This window comes from Balaenoptera acutorostrata, chromosome 11 (genome assembly GCF_949987535.1).
Source record: "Balaenoptera acutorostrata chromosome 11, mBalAcu1.1, whole genome shotgun sequence".
NCBI lineage: Eukaryota > Metazoa > Chordata > Mammalia > Artiodactyla > Balaenopteridae > Balaenoptera > Balaenoptera acutorostrata.
The window spans coordinates 69,396,271-69,415,175 of NC_080074.1; the positions used below are offsets into that span (position 1 = coordinate 69,396,271).

General features: G+C 42.0%; 1 protein-coding gene across 2 annotated transcripts in view; it reads right to left on the reverse strand.

Annotated features, from left to right (window-relative positions):
* The window catches only part of ANO6 (anoctamin 6), a 209,948-nt gene that overhangs the window by 161,285 nt on the left and 29,758 nt on the right, over positions 1–18,905 (reverse strand). Inside the window, exon 2 of one of the 2 annotated variants that reach the window (XM_057556242.1) lies at positions 2,705–2,764. The exons of the other annotated variant lie outside the window; for it this stretch is intronic. Coding sequence (XP_057412225.1) covers positions 2,705–2,764 — 60 coding nt within the window. The remainder of the gene's footprint in view (positions 1–2,704; positions 2,765–18,905) is intronic. 2 annotated transcript variants of the gene reach the window in all.

Genomic DNA, 18,905 nt, shown 5'->3' on the forward strand with positions numbered 1-18,905 from the left:
CATCTTGTTTGGGACCTTCTGTGCTTCCTATACCTGGATATGTTTCCTTCTTTAGGTTTGGGAAGTTTTCAGCCACCATTTCTTTAAATACATTTTCAATCCCCTTCTCTCTTTCTTTTTCTTCTGGAACCTCTATTATGCATAGGTTGGCGTGCTTTACATTATCCTATAAATCTCATATGTTGCTTTCTTTTTTTTTTTCCATTTTTCTTTCTGTCTGCTGTTCTGTTTGGGTGATTTCCATTATTCTATCTACCAGATCACTTATTCATTCTTCTGTGTTATTTAGTCTGCTATTCATTGCTTTTAGATCAGTTTTTATCTTGGCAATTGAATTGTCTAATTTTGATTGCTTCCTAATTCTAGTTTCTAGTTTCTTGTTACAGTGACCTGCATTTCTTTAATTCCTTTAGCATTTTTATTACCTCCTTTTTGAACTCAGGGTCAAGTACACTGAGTTTGTTCTTTCAGGGGATTTCTCTTGTTCTTTTAATGGTGAGTAGTTCCTTTGCTTTTTCATTTACTTACATTTCTTATATTTACATTACTTACATTTCTCTGTCTCTATGAATAGGAGAAATAGTTATCTACTTTGTTCTTGAAGGGCTGTTTTTATGTGGGAGCATTCCTGTGCAGGCTGTGAGTCCAATATTTTTGGTGCTAGGGCTGTTTTTGGTATGAATGCCTGCCACATCTTTCCTCAGAGTGTGCTGGACATTATCCCCTCGATAGGGGGTTGACTGCTGTTCTGGTGTCCAGATCCTGCACTGGGTGTTGGGTGATGCCTCCTCTTTGCTCCATGGCTGTCACAGCCCTCTCAGTGGTGAGGTGTGCTCCCCACCTGTTGCAGTAGAAGTCCTGAGGGTCAGGTTCAATAAAGCTCCATTATACTTAAGTATATGCTCTGCCCCCAAGGAGGTGAGCCCTGAAGCAAGTGAGACCCATTGTGGTCACGGCAAACCTATGCGCTACCCATGCAGGTGTCCAAGATTTTGCCCAGAAGCAGCCCAAGGTCACATTCCTTTCTCTGTTGTATTCATCCCAGACCTAGTACTAAGCTGGTGGAGGAGGCTGGAGCATCGTGGTTGCAGGAATTGAGGTGGTTGTGCTGTGGCCTGGGACCTGTGCTGCCTCTATGGCAGGCCTCTTCCTGGACCTGTCCACCCCAGATCCAGCTCCAAGCTGTGGTGTGAGGTGGGCTTAACTACAGCACTCCTGCTGAGAAAGGAACTGCTGCATACGCCGTATCCAGGGGCTGTCCACTGAGGACATGGGATCCTGTGATGCCACCAACCACCATGTGTGCACGCCAACAAAGTCCACTGCTGCCCGGATCTGGCCCCACTGTTGGAGGGCTGATAATGAGCTCAGATGTCAGCCCCACCCCAACCCTGTATATGCTCACAAAGTCTGCACCACCGGAGCCATGCCCTGCTGTTAGCAAGCTGACAGTGGGGTTCCGTTGGTGGACCCACGTCCCACCCTACATGCACTAACAATGGACCACACTTCAGGCCCGCCAGCCTGTCTCCAAGCAGCTGGACCAAGTCCTCTCCCAAGGTCCCTTCGCTGGAGTTTCAGCACTTTAGCACATACTAGCAGCCCTGTCCAGCGTGCATTTCAGGCTTGGAAGTGCAGCAAGGTGGTAGTAGTCAGCGTCAGGGCTGGTCTCTCTCTGCCCTGATTGCTAGCAAGCCAGCATGTACACATGCCTCATGAGCAGAGTCCAGGCCCCTCCAGCTCCCTATCTGTCCCAGTGGGCCTCCCAGCAGACAGGGGAGTTTCATAAAGCAAGGGCCTGCCTGTGTGGACACTCCCTCCTTTACAGATCCCCCCAGGGGTGCTGGTCCCATCCTGACGCCTTTTTTTTTTTTTGGTCCTACTCAGTTACACGGGATCTTTCTTTCAGCTTTGGTCATTTAAGAGATCTTCTGCCACTGTCTGGTTGGTTTTTTGTGAGAGTTGTTCTACTTGTAGATGTAATTTTTGATGTGCTTACATGGGGAGGTGAGTTCTACATCCTCCTACTCCGCCATCTTGATCTCCCCAATAGTTTTTTACTCAATTGAAAAGACGTTAACATATTAATCCTGAGAAGCCAAAGGATTTAATTCAGCTATGCTAGTGGATGTGGTTGCTCAGTTATATATGCATTATGATAAAGGAAATAATTTAGTCCTTAAAACATATTTTTATGAAAGAGCATTTTCATTTTGTCTTAAGATAATGCCACATGCCCCCTTTCACTGATGCCACGCACACTTGTAAGTATGTTATTCAGAAGTCCCTGGATATTATAAATACCCTGAGCAACATGTAAAGTCACAGAAATCTTGCTTTCATTATTTTGTCATCAAAATCCCCTTGACAAACTTTTTTTGCCCCCTCAACTCTCTCTCCTGGAAGGCAAGGGTGGGAATTCCTTGTGTACAAGATCTTGACCCACAGCACAGTGGGCGGTCGACAGGTAACAATAACATTTGCTCTCAGAAGCTACTTTCAAAAGGAGTGGATTATTTTTAGCAATCCATGTGGGTTAATTGGTGAATAAAAAGTTAGGGAATTTCAATTCAACAAATATTATCTAGGTCCCCATTACATGCCAGCAAGTTACTGAAAGGATATGGGCCTTGTCCTTCTAGAGCTGACAATCCAAGGGGAAGGGGAAGGAGGGTGGTTCGAATATAAAGGAAGGACATCTTACCCAGGCTGGATGGGAGAGTGGCAGGAGCCATTAAAGGCCTCTTGGAGGCAGGAACATCACCTGAGGGATGAGGAGGCATCAATAAATACAACAAACAAATATAAGGGGGCCAGGCTAGGCAGCAGAAAGACCAGTCAGAGGCATCAGACCTGAGTCCCAGACCTGCTTCTGCAACAACCAGGATCCGACCTTGAGCAAGCCATTTGACCTTTCTAGTTCTCCTTTTCCTTATCTATGATATGCAATGGTTAGATTATGTCAGTCGACCTTAACCCTTGCTGTGCATCAGAAATCATCTGGGATCTTTCTAAAAATCCTAGATCCTTCCCCCCAAAATGTGGTTTTAATTGGTGGGGCAGCAGTGTTTTGGGCAATAGCTTTCCAGGTGATGCTAGCCTACAGACCGGGCTGAGATGAGCTCTCAAGCCTATGGTTCTCAGCCCTTAGTGCACAATAACATCTTCCCAGTGCAGGCTGCATGCCCAACAATTAGGCGAGACTCTCTGGGGAGGTGGGACCCAGGCATCGGTATTTTTGAAAGTTCCCAGGCTGATTCCCTGGTGCAGCCCAGGTTGAGAACCACTCTTCTAGGCCCTCTCACGACTTCAGTTTCCTATATGGCCAGTGAAAGATGGGAAAAGGAAGGAAAGAGAAGCCAGTTTCTCCCATAAGAATGAGAATTCTTATGTCAAATTAAAAAGAGAATTGAGTGCCAAAAGCCCCCGATGGATTTTATATAGAGTTGTAACACACAGTAGGGTTGATTTTGGACATGTGCATAATTCATGTTGATGCATGACAGGTAGAAAAGGTCCACTCCAAAATGCTCTCAGTTCTAAATTCAAAATTCCAAGGACTACATCTATAAAGTGACTCCATGGTGTGTTCTCTGCAATACTTCGAATATGATTTGCATGGTTGACTGTAATATGAACATTATATTCCCTACCCCAAGGTTACTTAAATCCACTTATTAGGCAATGGTGAACTAAACAAACAGTAATTAGAAACACTCCAGACTACCTTTTAAATCTGTTGCTAAATTATATTTTGCCTGCACCAAACTCATACACACAGCATGTCTACAAGCATCATGAAACCAAAGCCTCAGAAATATTTACGTTAATAAGAGCATAAGCCACCTCTGGGCCCTCACGCAGGATTCTTCAGGGAAGTAAGGGCTCCTTAAGATGAGGGTTGTTCATTACTGTTATTTCTCACATCTGGGTAAATAAAGCACTGCCCACATGTGGTTAGAAATCCCAGGAGAAAATGAACTCTCCAGAGGTCTGGAAACGAAGAACACCTCTGATCAACTGCCTCATTTCCTGAAATGAGTCAGAAATGAAAGTAATTCTTCAGAAGAGAACATCTGCATGGTGACGCAGCTTATAAAATAACGCCAGATGATACCTGTGACTAAGAGGCTGGGCCTGGGGAAGGAGGAACGGCCTGGACAACAGGGCAGGGGCCCCTGCACTGCACTTAATCTTGGAGCTGCTGCTGTTAGCTTAGAGGGTCTGCAAATCCAGTGAGCGTCTGGGCGTCCTGGTCTCAGCTATAAGTCTTGATTAGCGGTAAGAATGCCTGCATGCCATTAGAAAGCTTGCCCCTCTCCAAAGGGTCGAAGCAGCCAGAAAGGATGCACATGTCGGTGTGGACAAGGAAACAGCAATGCTTACAAGAAAGACGATTTTGCTTAACTAAAAATAGTCTATGCCTGCTGACTTGGAGAGCCTTTCTTCCTGAGGAGGAAGGACCGCTGTACAGAGACGACCTAAGGCTGCCCAGGGAGGCCCTTCCTTCACATTATGCAGGAAGGAGCGGTACTGGCATATGGTCAGGGACTGGAGAGCAAGAAAGACAAACACCTTTCACAACAACAACTCCAGTACGAACCAAGAGACAGGAAGGTGAAAAACAACGGCTATCGTCACCAAAGTCGGATGCCAGTTATTTTTATTAGGTGGGCCATTACTATTCTTTCCATAATGGGTATTAAAAAGAAATGCATCTCCATAGTTTATAATGCTGGTGGGGGCCTGAGGAGGCTGGAAACAATCTAAACGCCCATTAATAAGTGACTAGTTAAATTAAAATCTCGTACATACACAATGGAATACTATGTAGCCATTTAAAAGAGGGCCAATCCAGAGCAAGTGCAGACCCAGAGATATGTATTTCGTAGGATACATGAAGACAGGAGGAAAAAAGCCTCCTGGACTCTGTAAACATGCATGTAAATGTATTTAAAGAAGCTGCCTTAGTGTAGGAGAAGGGGGCTAGGAGAGTGTCATTCTTCCTTTTATACCCTCAATACAGTCTGAATTATCTTTTCAAGTACCTACCACCCCACTGCTGTTAAATAATAGGCATTAACTAGGAAGGCTATTTTTGGTTTATTCTTTGTACTAGTCTCTCTATATATAATTTAAAACAAATGAATGTTATTTTAATAGATATTATGGGCTGAACTATGTCTCCTCAAAATTCATCTGTAGAAGCCCTAACTCCTGGTAAATCAGAATGTGACTATATTTGGAAACGGGCCTCTCAAGAACTGATGAAGTTAAAATGAGGCTGTTAGAGTGGGCCCTAATCCAATCTGATTGGAGCCCTTAGAAGAGGAGGAAATATGGACACAGAGAGAGACCTCAGGATGTTCACACACAGAGGAAAGACCATGTGAGGACACAGCGGGAAGGTGGTGTCTACAAGCCAAGGAGAGAGGCCTCAGAAGAAACCAAATCTATTGACACCCTGACCTTGGATTTCCAGGCTGCAGAGCTGTGAGAAAATAAATTCTGTTGTTGAACCCTCCCAGTCTGGTATTTTATATGGAAGCCCTAGTACACTAACACAGTACAGGCATTCCTCATTTTATTGCACTTCACTTTACTGCACTTTGCGGATACCGTTGTTTTTTACAAATTGAAGGCTTATGGCAACTCTGCATCGAGCAAGTCTATTGGCACCATTTTTCCAACAGCATTTGGTCACTTCATGTCTCTGTGTCACATTTTGGTAATTCTCACAATATTTTAAACTATTTCATTATTGCTATATTTGTTACGGTGATCTATGATCAGTCATCTTTGGTGTTACCATTGTAATTGTTTTGGGGCGTCACGAACTGCACCCACATGAGACAGCAAACTTAACTGATAAATATTGTGCGTGTTCTGCCTGCTCCATCAACCAGCTGTTCCCCGTCCCACTCCTTCTCCCCGGGCCTCCCTGATCCCTGAGACACCACAATATTGAAACTAGGCCAGTTAGTAAGTGAAAGGAAGAGTCAAGCCATGTGGCAAACGTCATTGCTGTTATGATAAGAAAATGCCACAGCAGCCAGCACCCTGATCAGTCAGCAGCCATCAACGTCAAGACCTTCCATCAGCAAAAAGATGACTTGCTGAAGGCTCAGATAATGGTTAGCATTTTTCAGCAATAAAATATTTTCAAATGAAGGTATGTACCTTGTGTGTCTAGACATAATGCTATTATACACCTAATAGACTACAGTATAGTGTAAACTTAACTTTTTTTTTTAATTTTAATTTCAGATAACGAATACTTTTTAATTTATTTATTTTTATATTTATTTTTGGCTGTGTTGGGTCTTCGTTTCCGTGCGAGGGCTTTCTCCAGTTGCGGCGAGCGGGGGCCACTGTTCATTGCGGTGCGCAGGCCTCTCACTGTTGGGCCTCTCTTGTTGCGGAGCACAGGCTCCAGATGCGCAGGCTCAGTAGTTGTGACTCACGGGCCTAGTTGCTCCACAGCATGTGGGATCTTCCCAGACCAGGGCTCGAACCCACGTCCCCTGCATTGGCAGGCAGATTCTCAACCACTGCGCCACCAGGGAAGCCCTAAACTTAACTTTTATATGCACTGGGAAACCAAAAAATTTGTGACGCGCTTTACTGCGATGTTTGCTTTGTTGAGATATTTGCTTCATCATGGTGGTCTGGAGTCAAACCCACAATTATCTCCCAGGGATGCCTGTATATACATAAATAGATGGGTGAAATTCAAACTAATATAACATGGAGACAGGCGCCCAAAAGTCTTCAGTGGGTCAAAACCCCACTATGTCTGCTGTGATGAAGATGGCCTCATCTGGCATGTGAATAAATTGGGGCACATGATGCTCTGACTAGATCAGGGTAACCCCATTTAGTGACCTGGGCCCAGGACTAGAACAGGTTTCCTATCTCAGTCAGGACTCAGTCTGCTTGTGCCACTTACCTCTTACTTAACAAATCCCATAACTCAAAGGAATAGAGCTCAAGATATGTTATTAGTGTCCTTTAAAGGCTTGGCTTATATTCAAAAGGCTTTCTTCTTGTGCTGATAACTAATGAAAAAGAAGGTGTAACTGTAATATTATTAATCAATTTAAAAAATAAAAGATTTGGTACCAGGGTTTGTAAAAAAATTCAAAAAACAAACAAAATGCCATATTTCTGCACCCACCTAATTTTTTTATAGCTTAATACATGTGGTCTCAGGTCACAATGCAATATATTAAAAGTATGATACTCCTAGGCTAAAATATCTTTATGAAATTGTATAGATTTTTATAAATTAATCAATCCTCCCTTTAAAAATTAGAGTTCAGTGATAAGAGATATTAAAGCCACAGACTTTACCTACAGATTCTATAATGCAGAAGTGGGCTAAGATCCAAGCACATGAAAAGAAGATCAAAACTTGAAGCTAAGTATTTGGTACAGTCCGTTCAGGCCATGTTCTGAGGAGGGAAGACTCACTTTTGCCTTGAATGGTTAGGGAAAGATTCAACAAGGGCAAGAGCTCTAAACCAATCTGGTATTAGACACATAAAGGCTAAGGAGAGGTAATATATCCAGGTCTGCCTTGCCACTGAGTATAAAGTTTTAAAGGCAAGAACTATGTACCTAAGATCCTAACAGAGTGCCTGGCACATAGTAGGCATCTGCCAGAGCTGGGGCAGGGGAAACAGTGGGGGAAAGTACACAGTATGCTCACCTTGGGGTCTGTGGTGCAGGTTCTTGTAAGGAGGTTATGGGATATAAAGTTAAAGCAACTGGGGCCAACCTGTAGACTGACTGAAATCTGGGGAGTCTTTAAAGGTGTTTCTGAAAGAGAATATTATAGAACACAGATGGGACCAACAGTGACGTGCAGAATGGACCAGAGAAATGACAGGGAAATGACAGGGAATCAATCAAAAGGTTAATCAAAGGAGGTTAATCATGTAATCTATTGGGAAAAGTCTCAGCTTCCTAATCTATAAAATTGGCATCACATTACCTATCTTCATAGGGCTGTTATGAATACTAAAGTTGGGCATAACACATGGCCTGACAGTAAGCACTTAAGAAAATAAAATTGCTATTATTATGATAATGACTATCCCACACTGAAAAATAGAGAAGGAAATGAGTGAGAGAACAAGTGTGAGGTGCAGAAGCAGGGTACGTCTCCTTGGGCTCTCAAGTCCTTTAAAGAGAGGATGATAACGGCTTTTTTGGAGTGGAATGTACTGCATTTCTTCCTTAGTTCTCCAGAACTTAATACATCAATACAGGAGAACCAACACAGGCAAATCAGATGTCTGAAATGATCTTTAAAATCAAGATACTCCAAAATCAATTTTTAAGTTGCCTTTGTATAAAAGTAACTATATGGGTTAAGGCTAATCAGTTTTGAAACACTAAATTAATAGACTCAGGTATAAATCCAGAAGAACAATTTTCATAATGAAAATGCCAATGCCTTTTTAATTAAGGATAGAATTGCCAACATAAAAGACTTCAGATAAATGAGGAATTGTTCCTTTCTCTCATAAATGAAAGGACCTGATAACTCTGTGAATTATTTTGAGATACTGATTACCAGAAATTGTTTAGAATCTAAGCTACAGGATTTTCCAACTGCATAATAATCACCTCATATTGGGGCTGAGAGTCTCAGACCACATTTGGCACTCTGGCTTTTTAAGTTTCTTTTTCTGGTTATTATCAGAGGGCCCACAGCGCTATATTTAGAGTCATTAGATACATATGAAGCTCTACTGAAGATAATGGCATTCTGTCTAATAGGAAGCAATGCTAACTTTATTTCTTTTTGTCAACTTGACCTTAGAAGGAAGAGTTACTACACATAAAAAAAAATACATGCACATTTCCATAAATACATACACGTGTACTCATGGTAAAAGGTTTACCAACTAACCTTTATGTACCAAACATGATGAAATTAATACATCAGAGATCCGTGTTAATATTCCTATTCTCAACATACATGATCTATTTAAAAACTGTTTACTCTTTGGCCCTGAACCAGGTTTCCACATTTACTATCTCGTTGAAGGGTATATTACTTCTCAAAATTAATTCAAAAACAAAACAACAAAAAAAACAGAACCCACAAAATTACCCAAAGGGACTAACACAAAGGGAGAAAAATAAGGCATAACTGATTAGTTTTGCCAGAGCAAAGAGAAACTTTCCAATAAACAACAAGGCCCAGATGAAGAGAGAGTTAGCAAACAAATTAGTCAACTAAAGGAACTCAAACACACCAGCATAATGTGACAACTGTAGATAGATATTAGCCAGCACATATACATATTCAATACTGAAAATGAGTAACATCTTAGAAGAAAAACAGGAGAGAACAAAATAAGGAATTTAGAAGTGGGAAGAAGAAAAGGATTCCTGTAAAGAGAAGAACAAAGGCTAAGACAACATGGGACAGGTAATGGGGTGACCACCAGATAAATCAAGAGAAATGAGTTTGAATCTCTCGTCTTTGTCCACCCCACTGGTTTTCTTCAGAACGTTTCTTAACTTTTCTAAGCCTCAGAATCTTCATCTGTTGTCTGAACAGGGAAGTATTGTACGATATCCAAAAGTCTCTTGCAGCTTGGATAAAAGACCAGAAGTTTCTGTTTAGATGATAAAGTTACTTTTATTTTTTTAATAAGCTACTTTTATTGCACAGTGGGCTTCAAGTGCTCAAGTCTGGAATTTCACAGAAGGGAGCCCCGTGGAGCACAGCCCTGAAGCCTGAGCCAAACCAAGGCCTCTGAAATGAGTACAAACGGCTGGACAGTTTGCACGTTCCGTGTGCTACAATGTTGACCTCGGCCACAATCCCTTTGCCTCTGCCCTTCCTAGCTCTTCCTAGTCACATACACTCTTTACCCAATCCCAACGCTTCACACAATCCTGCCAAATGCAAGTAAGACACACATTTATGAAAAAGTTGGTAGAGCTCATCAGGTGTAATAGGAAATGAAAACGTTTGGTGGCCGCCCCCGACCTTGAGAAATGACAATAACCACTTCTACTTATTGCCCTGTTACAATGAGTAGTCCAGTAAGTCCCCTTTTCAAAATCTTCATAAAGTAATCTGAAATGTGAAAAAATATTTATACCTACAACAATCTCACAGTATTATTTATAACAGCAAAATAATCTGCTACACGTTAGATCTGCAACCATCAAGGGATGATTATGTAAATGGTACCTCGACTTAAACTCTCCTCCACAGCCCCTGGGCTCACCCTCCATGGGAATCAAACTGCCTGCTGATGAACAACCTCTTCACCAGACTTAAGATCCTGGAGGCAAAAACCACGTTTTGTCCATGGCCTCAGCCACAAAGTCTACCTCACAGCGAAGACAAAATAAGTATCCGTGAAATGTTTGCTAGCAAAGGCTTCCACGTCAATTCTGTCTGGTGGAATATTATGCAGCTATTACATGTGGTTTGTGAAGCATTTTTAAGTATAAGGAATGCTGATGATGAAAAGGTCCTGGAGACGAAAAGCGGTGAATGTATATAATGCCACTGAATCGTACGTTTGAAATAGGGTAAAATGGTCAATTTTATGTTCTGTATATTTTACCACAGTGAAAAATAAATATTATGGAATGCTTACGAGGCAAGTTGAGTGGAAAGACAGGATACTGTATTTCTAGACTATATAAAATTCTGCATTTTTAGAAGGCTAGAAAGAAGCACACTGAGGTATTCATGTTTGGTTTACCTTTGAGCAGTAGCATTAGGGGTGATTTCTGTTTTATCTGCAATTTTCTGTTTTTTCCAAAATATCTACAATGGACCACTTACAGTCATACCTCGGTATCTGCGGGTGATTGGTTCCAGCACCCCTGCAGTTACCCAAATCCTGGATGCTCAAGTCCCTTCTATAAACTGGTGTAGTATTTGCATATAACCTAAGCATATCCTCCTGTATACCTTAAGTCATCTCTAGATTACTTATAATACCTAATGCAGTGTAGATGTTATGTAAATAGTCGCTGGCTTGTGGCAAATTCAAGTTTTGCTTTTTGGAACTTTCTGGAAATTTTTGGGGGGAATATTTTTGATCCACGGTTGGTTGAATTTGTGGATGCAGAACCTGCAGATACAGAGAGCTGACTGTGTAACACTACAATCAGAAAAACATGTGGCACAGCAGACATCAGGGATAGTAAGGTTTGGTTACCAACAGGTTTAATCTGGATGAGAATCATTCACCTTGCTATGAGCCTTGATACTGCATACCATCTGTGCTTGCCCACACTGTGGAGACAACCCAAAGGCATGCCACTAGGGTTAAAATTTTAACTTTATTATATTGAAATGTCTTTCTCTTCTTTTTCTTTTTGCAATGCTGGAAAGCATGCATTACAAATTTGCTGCTCCGTGAGTATGCTTTGTCCAGGCTGAGAAATAGGAACAGATGATTGTTTTGGACATATAAGTGCCAAACTGCACCAAATGCACAGTTGTTCTCAGAGGTGAAGGCTTTCCAGACCTGGGACGGGCCAGTTTGGAATGCCTCACAGAGAATGAGGCATCCAGACAGACTCAGTAAACATGAGAATCACCACTTTTAAGGATAAATTAGAAGCAAGGCCTTTGGCGTTGCACAGACTCAGGATTGAAGTAACATATAAAAAAGACCTAGGACTGCCACTTCTAATTGTCATCTTGAGTTCTCCTGGCCTCAGTTTCCCCACAAACAAATGGGGATAATACTACCTGCCCCTTGGGTACTAAATGGGATGATGTTTGCAAATCTGAAACGCAAGAAAACCTAGAGCAGAGCCTGCAGTCAGTAGGTGCTCAATCAGTATCACTGGATTCCTTTCCGTCTTTCGATCGAGTGTCCAATCTGGGGAAAGCAACAGTGTAAATGACTTGAGTGCTAAAAATGACCAACTGTCTATAAGTAATAAAGTTAATGTGATAGGAGTAAAGGAAGATATTTTCAATAATATTTTAATTTATCCCATCAATCCAGTTCTCATATAGTTCAAAACAATATTCCTATTCTTTGTTCCTTAGTAATAGGAAAATATTAATCACTATTCTCTGTGTACTTCACACACCTGAGACCATGAAGCCACCCTTCACTTCCTTCTTCAGTGTTCCCATCGTAAAATCTTTCATTCCTTTAAGCAAGCTGTGAGCCCTCTGCAAGTTCCCCCCAACACAGTGAGGGATCCTCCGAATCCCTCTGAGCAGGGCTGAGCTTCGCGTAAGGCAAGCACCTGATCCATGCATCCCAACGTTGAGCTTTGGAAAATACAACTAATCATTACACTTGACTTGGGGCGACTGATGGGGGTGTGTGGGCGTTCCCAAGACAGATCCAAGTGTGACCAATAGTGCCCGCCGTCTGCTTCCGTAACCTCTGTCCCTTGCTGTGCTTTGTCGTCAACACTGTTTAGCAAGCCGATAGCTTCTGAGATTGCATCGGATTCAACATTGCACCAAATTTCTCCCTTCAAAAGAGCAGCCTGTATCTTTGCAGAAGATCTGCTCCCTTCCTTGATTAGCTCTTTTACTTGAGTGCCTCCCTGGGCAAAGGAGGAAAAGAACCAAGCAAAGGATGATGGAAGTCTTCAGCTGTTTGGGGTTTCCTCTGTGCAGACTGAACTATGAACCCCACTACTTTCAGGCTAGAAAGCTCGAGTGTGTTCTTTCAATAAACATGTCCTGAGCCGAGTGGTAAATGCTGGGTATTCCAAAATAAGCCAGTCTTGCCTTATGGAAGAAAAGAGTATTAACAAGGACACCATAGTGCAATATGTTCTAAACAAAGGTATGTACAGGGTACTAGTATAGCTGCACAGAGGGGCAGAGGAGGACACTGGGTTTGCCCAGACAGGATTCTAGGAGTCAGGTAATTCACACATCTCTTTACCAGCCACTGAGGAATGAATGAGCTGACCCCACAGTGTCTCTGGGGGTCTCTTTAACATCATTGCCACTGAATTGCTTTGGTTACTGCATTTGCTTTCTTGTTCCCCTCACATGTTCACCTCCTTACTTTATTTTCGGAAAAAAACATATGGTGCTTCCATTCTCTCCCCAGGCTTTCAACCCCATAATGTTTCCTGCCCTGGACAGTTGCTTTGACTATCAGGGAAAGAACACTGTAATGGCTTGGATGGAGCAAACAGAAAGCAGGAATGAGCCTGCTTGCTGAAAGGAGCCAGAAAAGTGTGCGTGGAACCATTGCCTGCGGCGCCCACTGTGACCAGGCCCTCAGCGGCCCTAGCAGGTGAGTGACTGCCCTGTGAATGCCCAGGTACCTCCCTGTCAGCTGCAGCTGGGGACAGTTTATCTTCGAATCATTGTCCTCCGCCCCTCACCTCACCCATTTCTAGTGGCAGAATATTTGTCAAGAGTGGTTTTTAACCTTTCATAGGCCGTGCAGCTCTTTGGGAAAATAGTGAAATTCAAGGATCCTCTCCCCAGAAAATTTCTCAGAAGCACATAAACATAAAATATTATATACAACTTCTGGGGATTCGCAAACTCCTGAAGCCCATACCTGGAATACCAGGAGGGGCATAATGTTCAGTTTGACTGTTTTTGAGCTTCTATCACGTGCCAAGCACTTTGGAGACCCCACCTCAAATGCAACTTGTCACCATTCTCTGTGTCGAACTGTTTTCCCACGCCCAGCCTGGAACACGGGTCCCCGTGTTACCTGCCCAGGAAACCCCTATTCAGCAGCTTAAGCATCACTCTTTTTTTTTTTTAATAAACTTATTTATTTTATGTATTTATTTTCGTCTGCACTGGGCCTTCGTTACTGCCCGCAGCCTTTCTCTAGTTGCGGTGCGCAGGCTTCTCACTGCGGTGGCTTCTCTTGTTTCGGAGCACGGGCTCTAGAGCGCAGGCTCAGTAGTTGTGGTGCACGGGCCTAGCTGCTCCGCGGCATGTGGGATCTTCCCGGACCAGGGCTCAAACCTGTATCCCCTGCATCGGCAGGCGGATTCTTAACCACTGTGCCACCAGGGAAGCCCTTAAGCATCACTTTTGAATGAAAACATTCTGAGCCCTTCACCCTAACTCCCCCACTGCCCCCAAGAGGGTCTCATCGCACCTTATTGCTGTACGACTATACTCAGCAGGTCCTTGTATCAGAGATCCTGCAACATTTACTACCTTCGTGTATTTACATGCCTTTCTTCTCCTGCTAGATGATAAGCAACCTAAGGGCATGGATTGTAACTTAATCATCTTTTATTTCCAGCTTCTAGTAAAGTCCTTATTCTGGAGAAAAACAGTCCACTGAGGGGAAACAGACACAAAATCAGATAATTTTAACACTGGGATCCTAATGGTCAACCTGATGGGATGAGTGATTTTAAGCTAAATCTTCAAGGAGCAGCAGAAGTAAATGAGAAAAGTTAGGAGTGGACATTACAGCAGAGGGGCATGCAGGCAGGAAACAGCGTGTACGGGGAACAAAGTAATTCAGGATTCAGGGTGACTGAAAATGTAGGTAGGAGGAAGCTATCCGAGATGAGGAGAGAGCAGTACAGAGGGGATGAGGTTATGGAGGGCACTGAATGAGGTGGAAGGGAGCTTAAATTTATTTCGTAAAGGTAGGAAGTCACTGAAAGACACTTTTTTCTTTCCTACTTGAAAAGTGACAGATGATAGTTGTAGAAAATGGAGAAAAGTCATAAACATTTACAACCCCACCATACCGAGACAACCACTATTACCATCTTTATGTATTATGTAAACACGTACGTATGTGTATGTGACTATGGTTTTCGTGTACTTTTGATCCTGCTAACATTTATGAAGCATTTGCTAGCTACCAGACATTGTGCTTAATATACTACATGTATTCTGTCATTATGTCATTTAATGCTAACAAAAATTCTTAGAGGTAGTTCCCATGGTAATCCCACTTTAAAGAGGAAGACATAGTGAAGGGCTGAGTGGTGAGGGAGAGAGGGAGACGTACAAGGCCACCCATGGCTACTATGTAGCAGAGCTAAGATTCAACACCAGATTTACTTACTGTAAAGACCACTCTCTTACACTTCAATTTTTTTTTTATTTATTCTCACTCATTTAATTTATAAGACGAGTGAATCACTATATCCAGTTTTCTCAAAAAACTCCCTTTGGGATCCTGATTAGCATTGTAGTAAACTAAAAAAACAAACCTGAAAAGCACGAGGACTTTACTACTGTCTCCCCAGACAGGGAGCACCAAAACCCCCTGCCATTTACTTAAATATGTTGCAATCCTGGTAAAGCTTACAGTTTTCTTCACTGAAGCCTTGTAAGTTTAGGAGGGTGACATGTTGAGACATGTACTGTAGACAGATTAATCTGGCAATGGTACAAAAAGGTGGGTTTGAGAAGACAAGACTGGAAAGCTGCAATACAAACTGAGAGATATAAGGCCACAGTCCCGGTGAGAGACACAGAAGCCTAGGACCAAGGTGGTGATATTTGGGATGGAGGCGAGAGAATGGACTCAGAAAACACAGGAGACAGAATTTAAAGGACTGGGTGTGGAGAAAAAGCAGCAGCAGGGTGGTGTGAGGAGAGAGAGGAGGTGGGGAAAGCGGACAGGGGATGCCATTCACTGGGAGAGGGAACACAGGAAGAGATGCATTTTTCAGTGTGTGCATTTTGAGGTGGGGGGGGTGGGGAATAATGAGTTCGACTGTGAACATTAAATCACTGAACACATTCTGAGTGCCTACTACACGCCAGGTGCCTTGCCAAATGCTGGGGTCAGTGGTGAACCAGACTGAGGAGGTCACAGGACAGGTGGAGTGGGGGCAATAGAGTATGAAAACAAGGAAGCACAGAGGTGGGTACATCCCAGTGGAGATGGCCTGGAAGGAGGTCTGAAGGCCAAAGGCAGGCCAGACCCTAAAAACTGCAAGCGTGAATGGAACGCCCTCAGAAAACACATATAATAGAGCGAGCAATAACAGGGAGCTCCCTGGTGGCCTAGTGGTTAGGATTCTGGGCTTGCACTGCCATGGCCCAGGTTCAATCCCTTGTTGGGGAACTGAGATCCTGTGAGCTGTTGGTGGAAGGGAGGGAGGGAAGGGAAGGAGGGAAGGGAGGGAAGAGAGGGAGGGAAGGGAGGGAAGGGAGGGAAGGGAGGGAGGGAGGGAGGGAGAGAAGGAGGAAGGAAGGACAATAGAGCGAGAACAGAAGTGAATCCAGGTGGGTGCTCTGAGTAACACCAGGATTTTACGTCAAGCAGAGGAAGCAGGAGACCAAGAAGGAAGAAACAGTCAGACACAGGAGAGGCCATGAGAGCCCAGATCCCACAAGCCAAGAGGGGAGCAGAAAGAATAATAACCCATCTTGAGACCATCCTGCCCTTGGACTTCTCAGGAAGAATGACTTTTTTTTAAAATTCAAAGGTCATTCAGTCTACTTTAAACATTAAACAAAATCAGATAAAAAGTCCATGACGAGGGTAAGAATTTACATCTCCTGGTTGTCTCTCAGAGGTTTATGCACCAGCCATATGGAGTTGATGATTAATATTCAGCAGGAAGTGAATTTATAACCATGTGCCTGCCATTCAAATGTGAAATGTTTTCTGCTCAGTACACCCAATAATAAATACATTAATACATCTTCAGTTTAAAATACATTTATGAATAATTTTATGCATTTTGTAATTTTCCTGGCAAGAATGATAATAGAACAATCTATTTTCACCGCTATGTGAAACAAAAAAGAGGAATGAAAGGTTCAGTTAATCATGGAATTTAATATGCTTTATAATAAATATCAAACAGTCATTACTTGGGCTATACAAAGGGTGGCTGAGGTCAAAAGATGATTATAACAGCAAGAGTTTGTGCCCATATTTATTCTCTGTCAGTCGCTTACATTTGCATAAGAAGTTTCCTCTACTCATCAATTTTTTACCACATTAGAATGCTAGAAATCAAATTTGTTTTTTCTGATTTATATATGGGCAGTAATAATATGATTTTGTAATGATTAACAGTAGGAACATTCAAATAAATGGAAAACACTAGCCCTTCCAAGGTACCAATGCAACGACAAACAGACAGATATGAAAATAAATTACATTCACTGCCTTAGGTAAAGGCTGGAAAGGCTTAGAAAGCCAGGAAGGCACTAGAATCTGAAATGATTACTGTGGCAGTGTTTGATAAAGCCAGGAAAGGCCAAATACTGTGAATTCTTCATCTTTTGTCATCTTTGTCAACAGTATGTGTGCGTATGTATGTGTACACAACGTATGCACACTTGACTTGATGGCAGCCTGATCATAAAAAGAGAGGCAATAACTTCAAGATTATAGTGGAGAGATGTGGGGCCGGAAGGAGATGCAGGATCTATCCATCCAGGAACTGATGGAGTCATAATTTCCCCTCTTGATAACCACCCGGAACTGGGAGTCACAACTAGTAGAGACCAAAATTTAATAAAATGAAAATGACTAGTACAAATGAACTGATTTACAAAACAGAAAGAGAGTCATAGATGTAGAAAACAAACTTATGTTACCAAGGGGGGAAGGGGAGGAGGGATAAACTGGGAGATTGGGATTGACCTATACACACTACTGTATATAAAATAGATAACTAGTAAGAGCCTCCTGTACAGCACAGGAAACCCTACTCAATACTCTGTAATGACCTATATGGGAACAGAATCTAAAAAAGAGTGGATATATGTATATGTATAACTGACTCGCTGTGCTGTACAGCAGAAACTAACACAACATCGTAAATCAACTATACTCCAATAAAAACTAATTTAAAAATAAATAAATAATTTAAAAAGTGAAAATGACTTTAGGATGATCTTCCTAAATTGAGCAGAATCCTATGATTCCATGACGGTTCCTTGAGGAATAATGCCCATTACAACTTCTTGCTGCAACACTCTGCTTTTACTGGAGGAAAGAATTCCAGGAAGAGGGAAAATACAGTAATGATGGCTAATCGTCTCTAACTGTTCAAAGGTGAACAAGATTAAGGGCTTCCAATACATAAAACACTCAATAAATACCAGAGTAATAATATCAGGGAAGGAAGGTGAGAGGAAAGAAAAATAAACTAATAAATGATAGAAAAAAGATGCTATACCATTAAGAACACTCTAGTAAACAGGAATAAAGTTTCATTAAGTTTGATGATCTGGACAGGCAAAAACTACAGTAAGTTAATTTTTAATGTCTACAATGTAAGAAATATTTACTTGTGGCAAGTTTTAATTAAAAAGTAGCTTGTTCTAAACTACAAAATACGTAAGGGAGTTAAAAATTTGATGACTCATATCTTGACAGGGTTATTTTAAAATATGATTATTTCATGGCATGACACTCAGATAAAAATATACACTAAAATCATAGAACAAGGAAACTTTATTTTTTATGCATTCAAATATACTGAGTTTATCTGTTTACAGAAGAACTTGGCCATAATGCAGTTTCTACTTCATTTTCAACTGATAACTGGGTCTCGTCTTTTGTATTTATAATTTTGGGAAATATCCACAACGCATTTAAACATAAGCATAGCTAGTGAAAAAAAAGTTAAATGTCACCATTTTATGTTCACTCAAAAGTGGGATAAACACTTGATTAGTCAAATTAAGAAACAAAACAAATTATTGAAACTAAACTGCACTTACATTATTTTCCCCAAAAAACTTAAAATGTGACAATAAAGAGTTGGTTCTTTAAGTAAAAGCAGTCATTAGCATTCTGATGCCTTCAACAAACTTGTCCAGTCCTGGGTAGCCCTGTCTTCTGGGAAAGAGGCTGCACCGTGGTCAAGGCTGTGGACTCTGGAGCCAGGTGGCCTGGGTTCAATTCCCACCTCAGCCACTTGCTAATTTTATGACCTTGACCAGTTACCTAGTCTTTCTG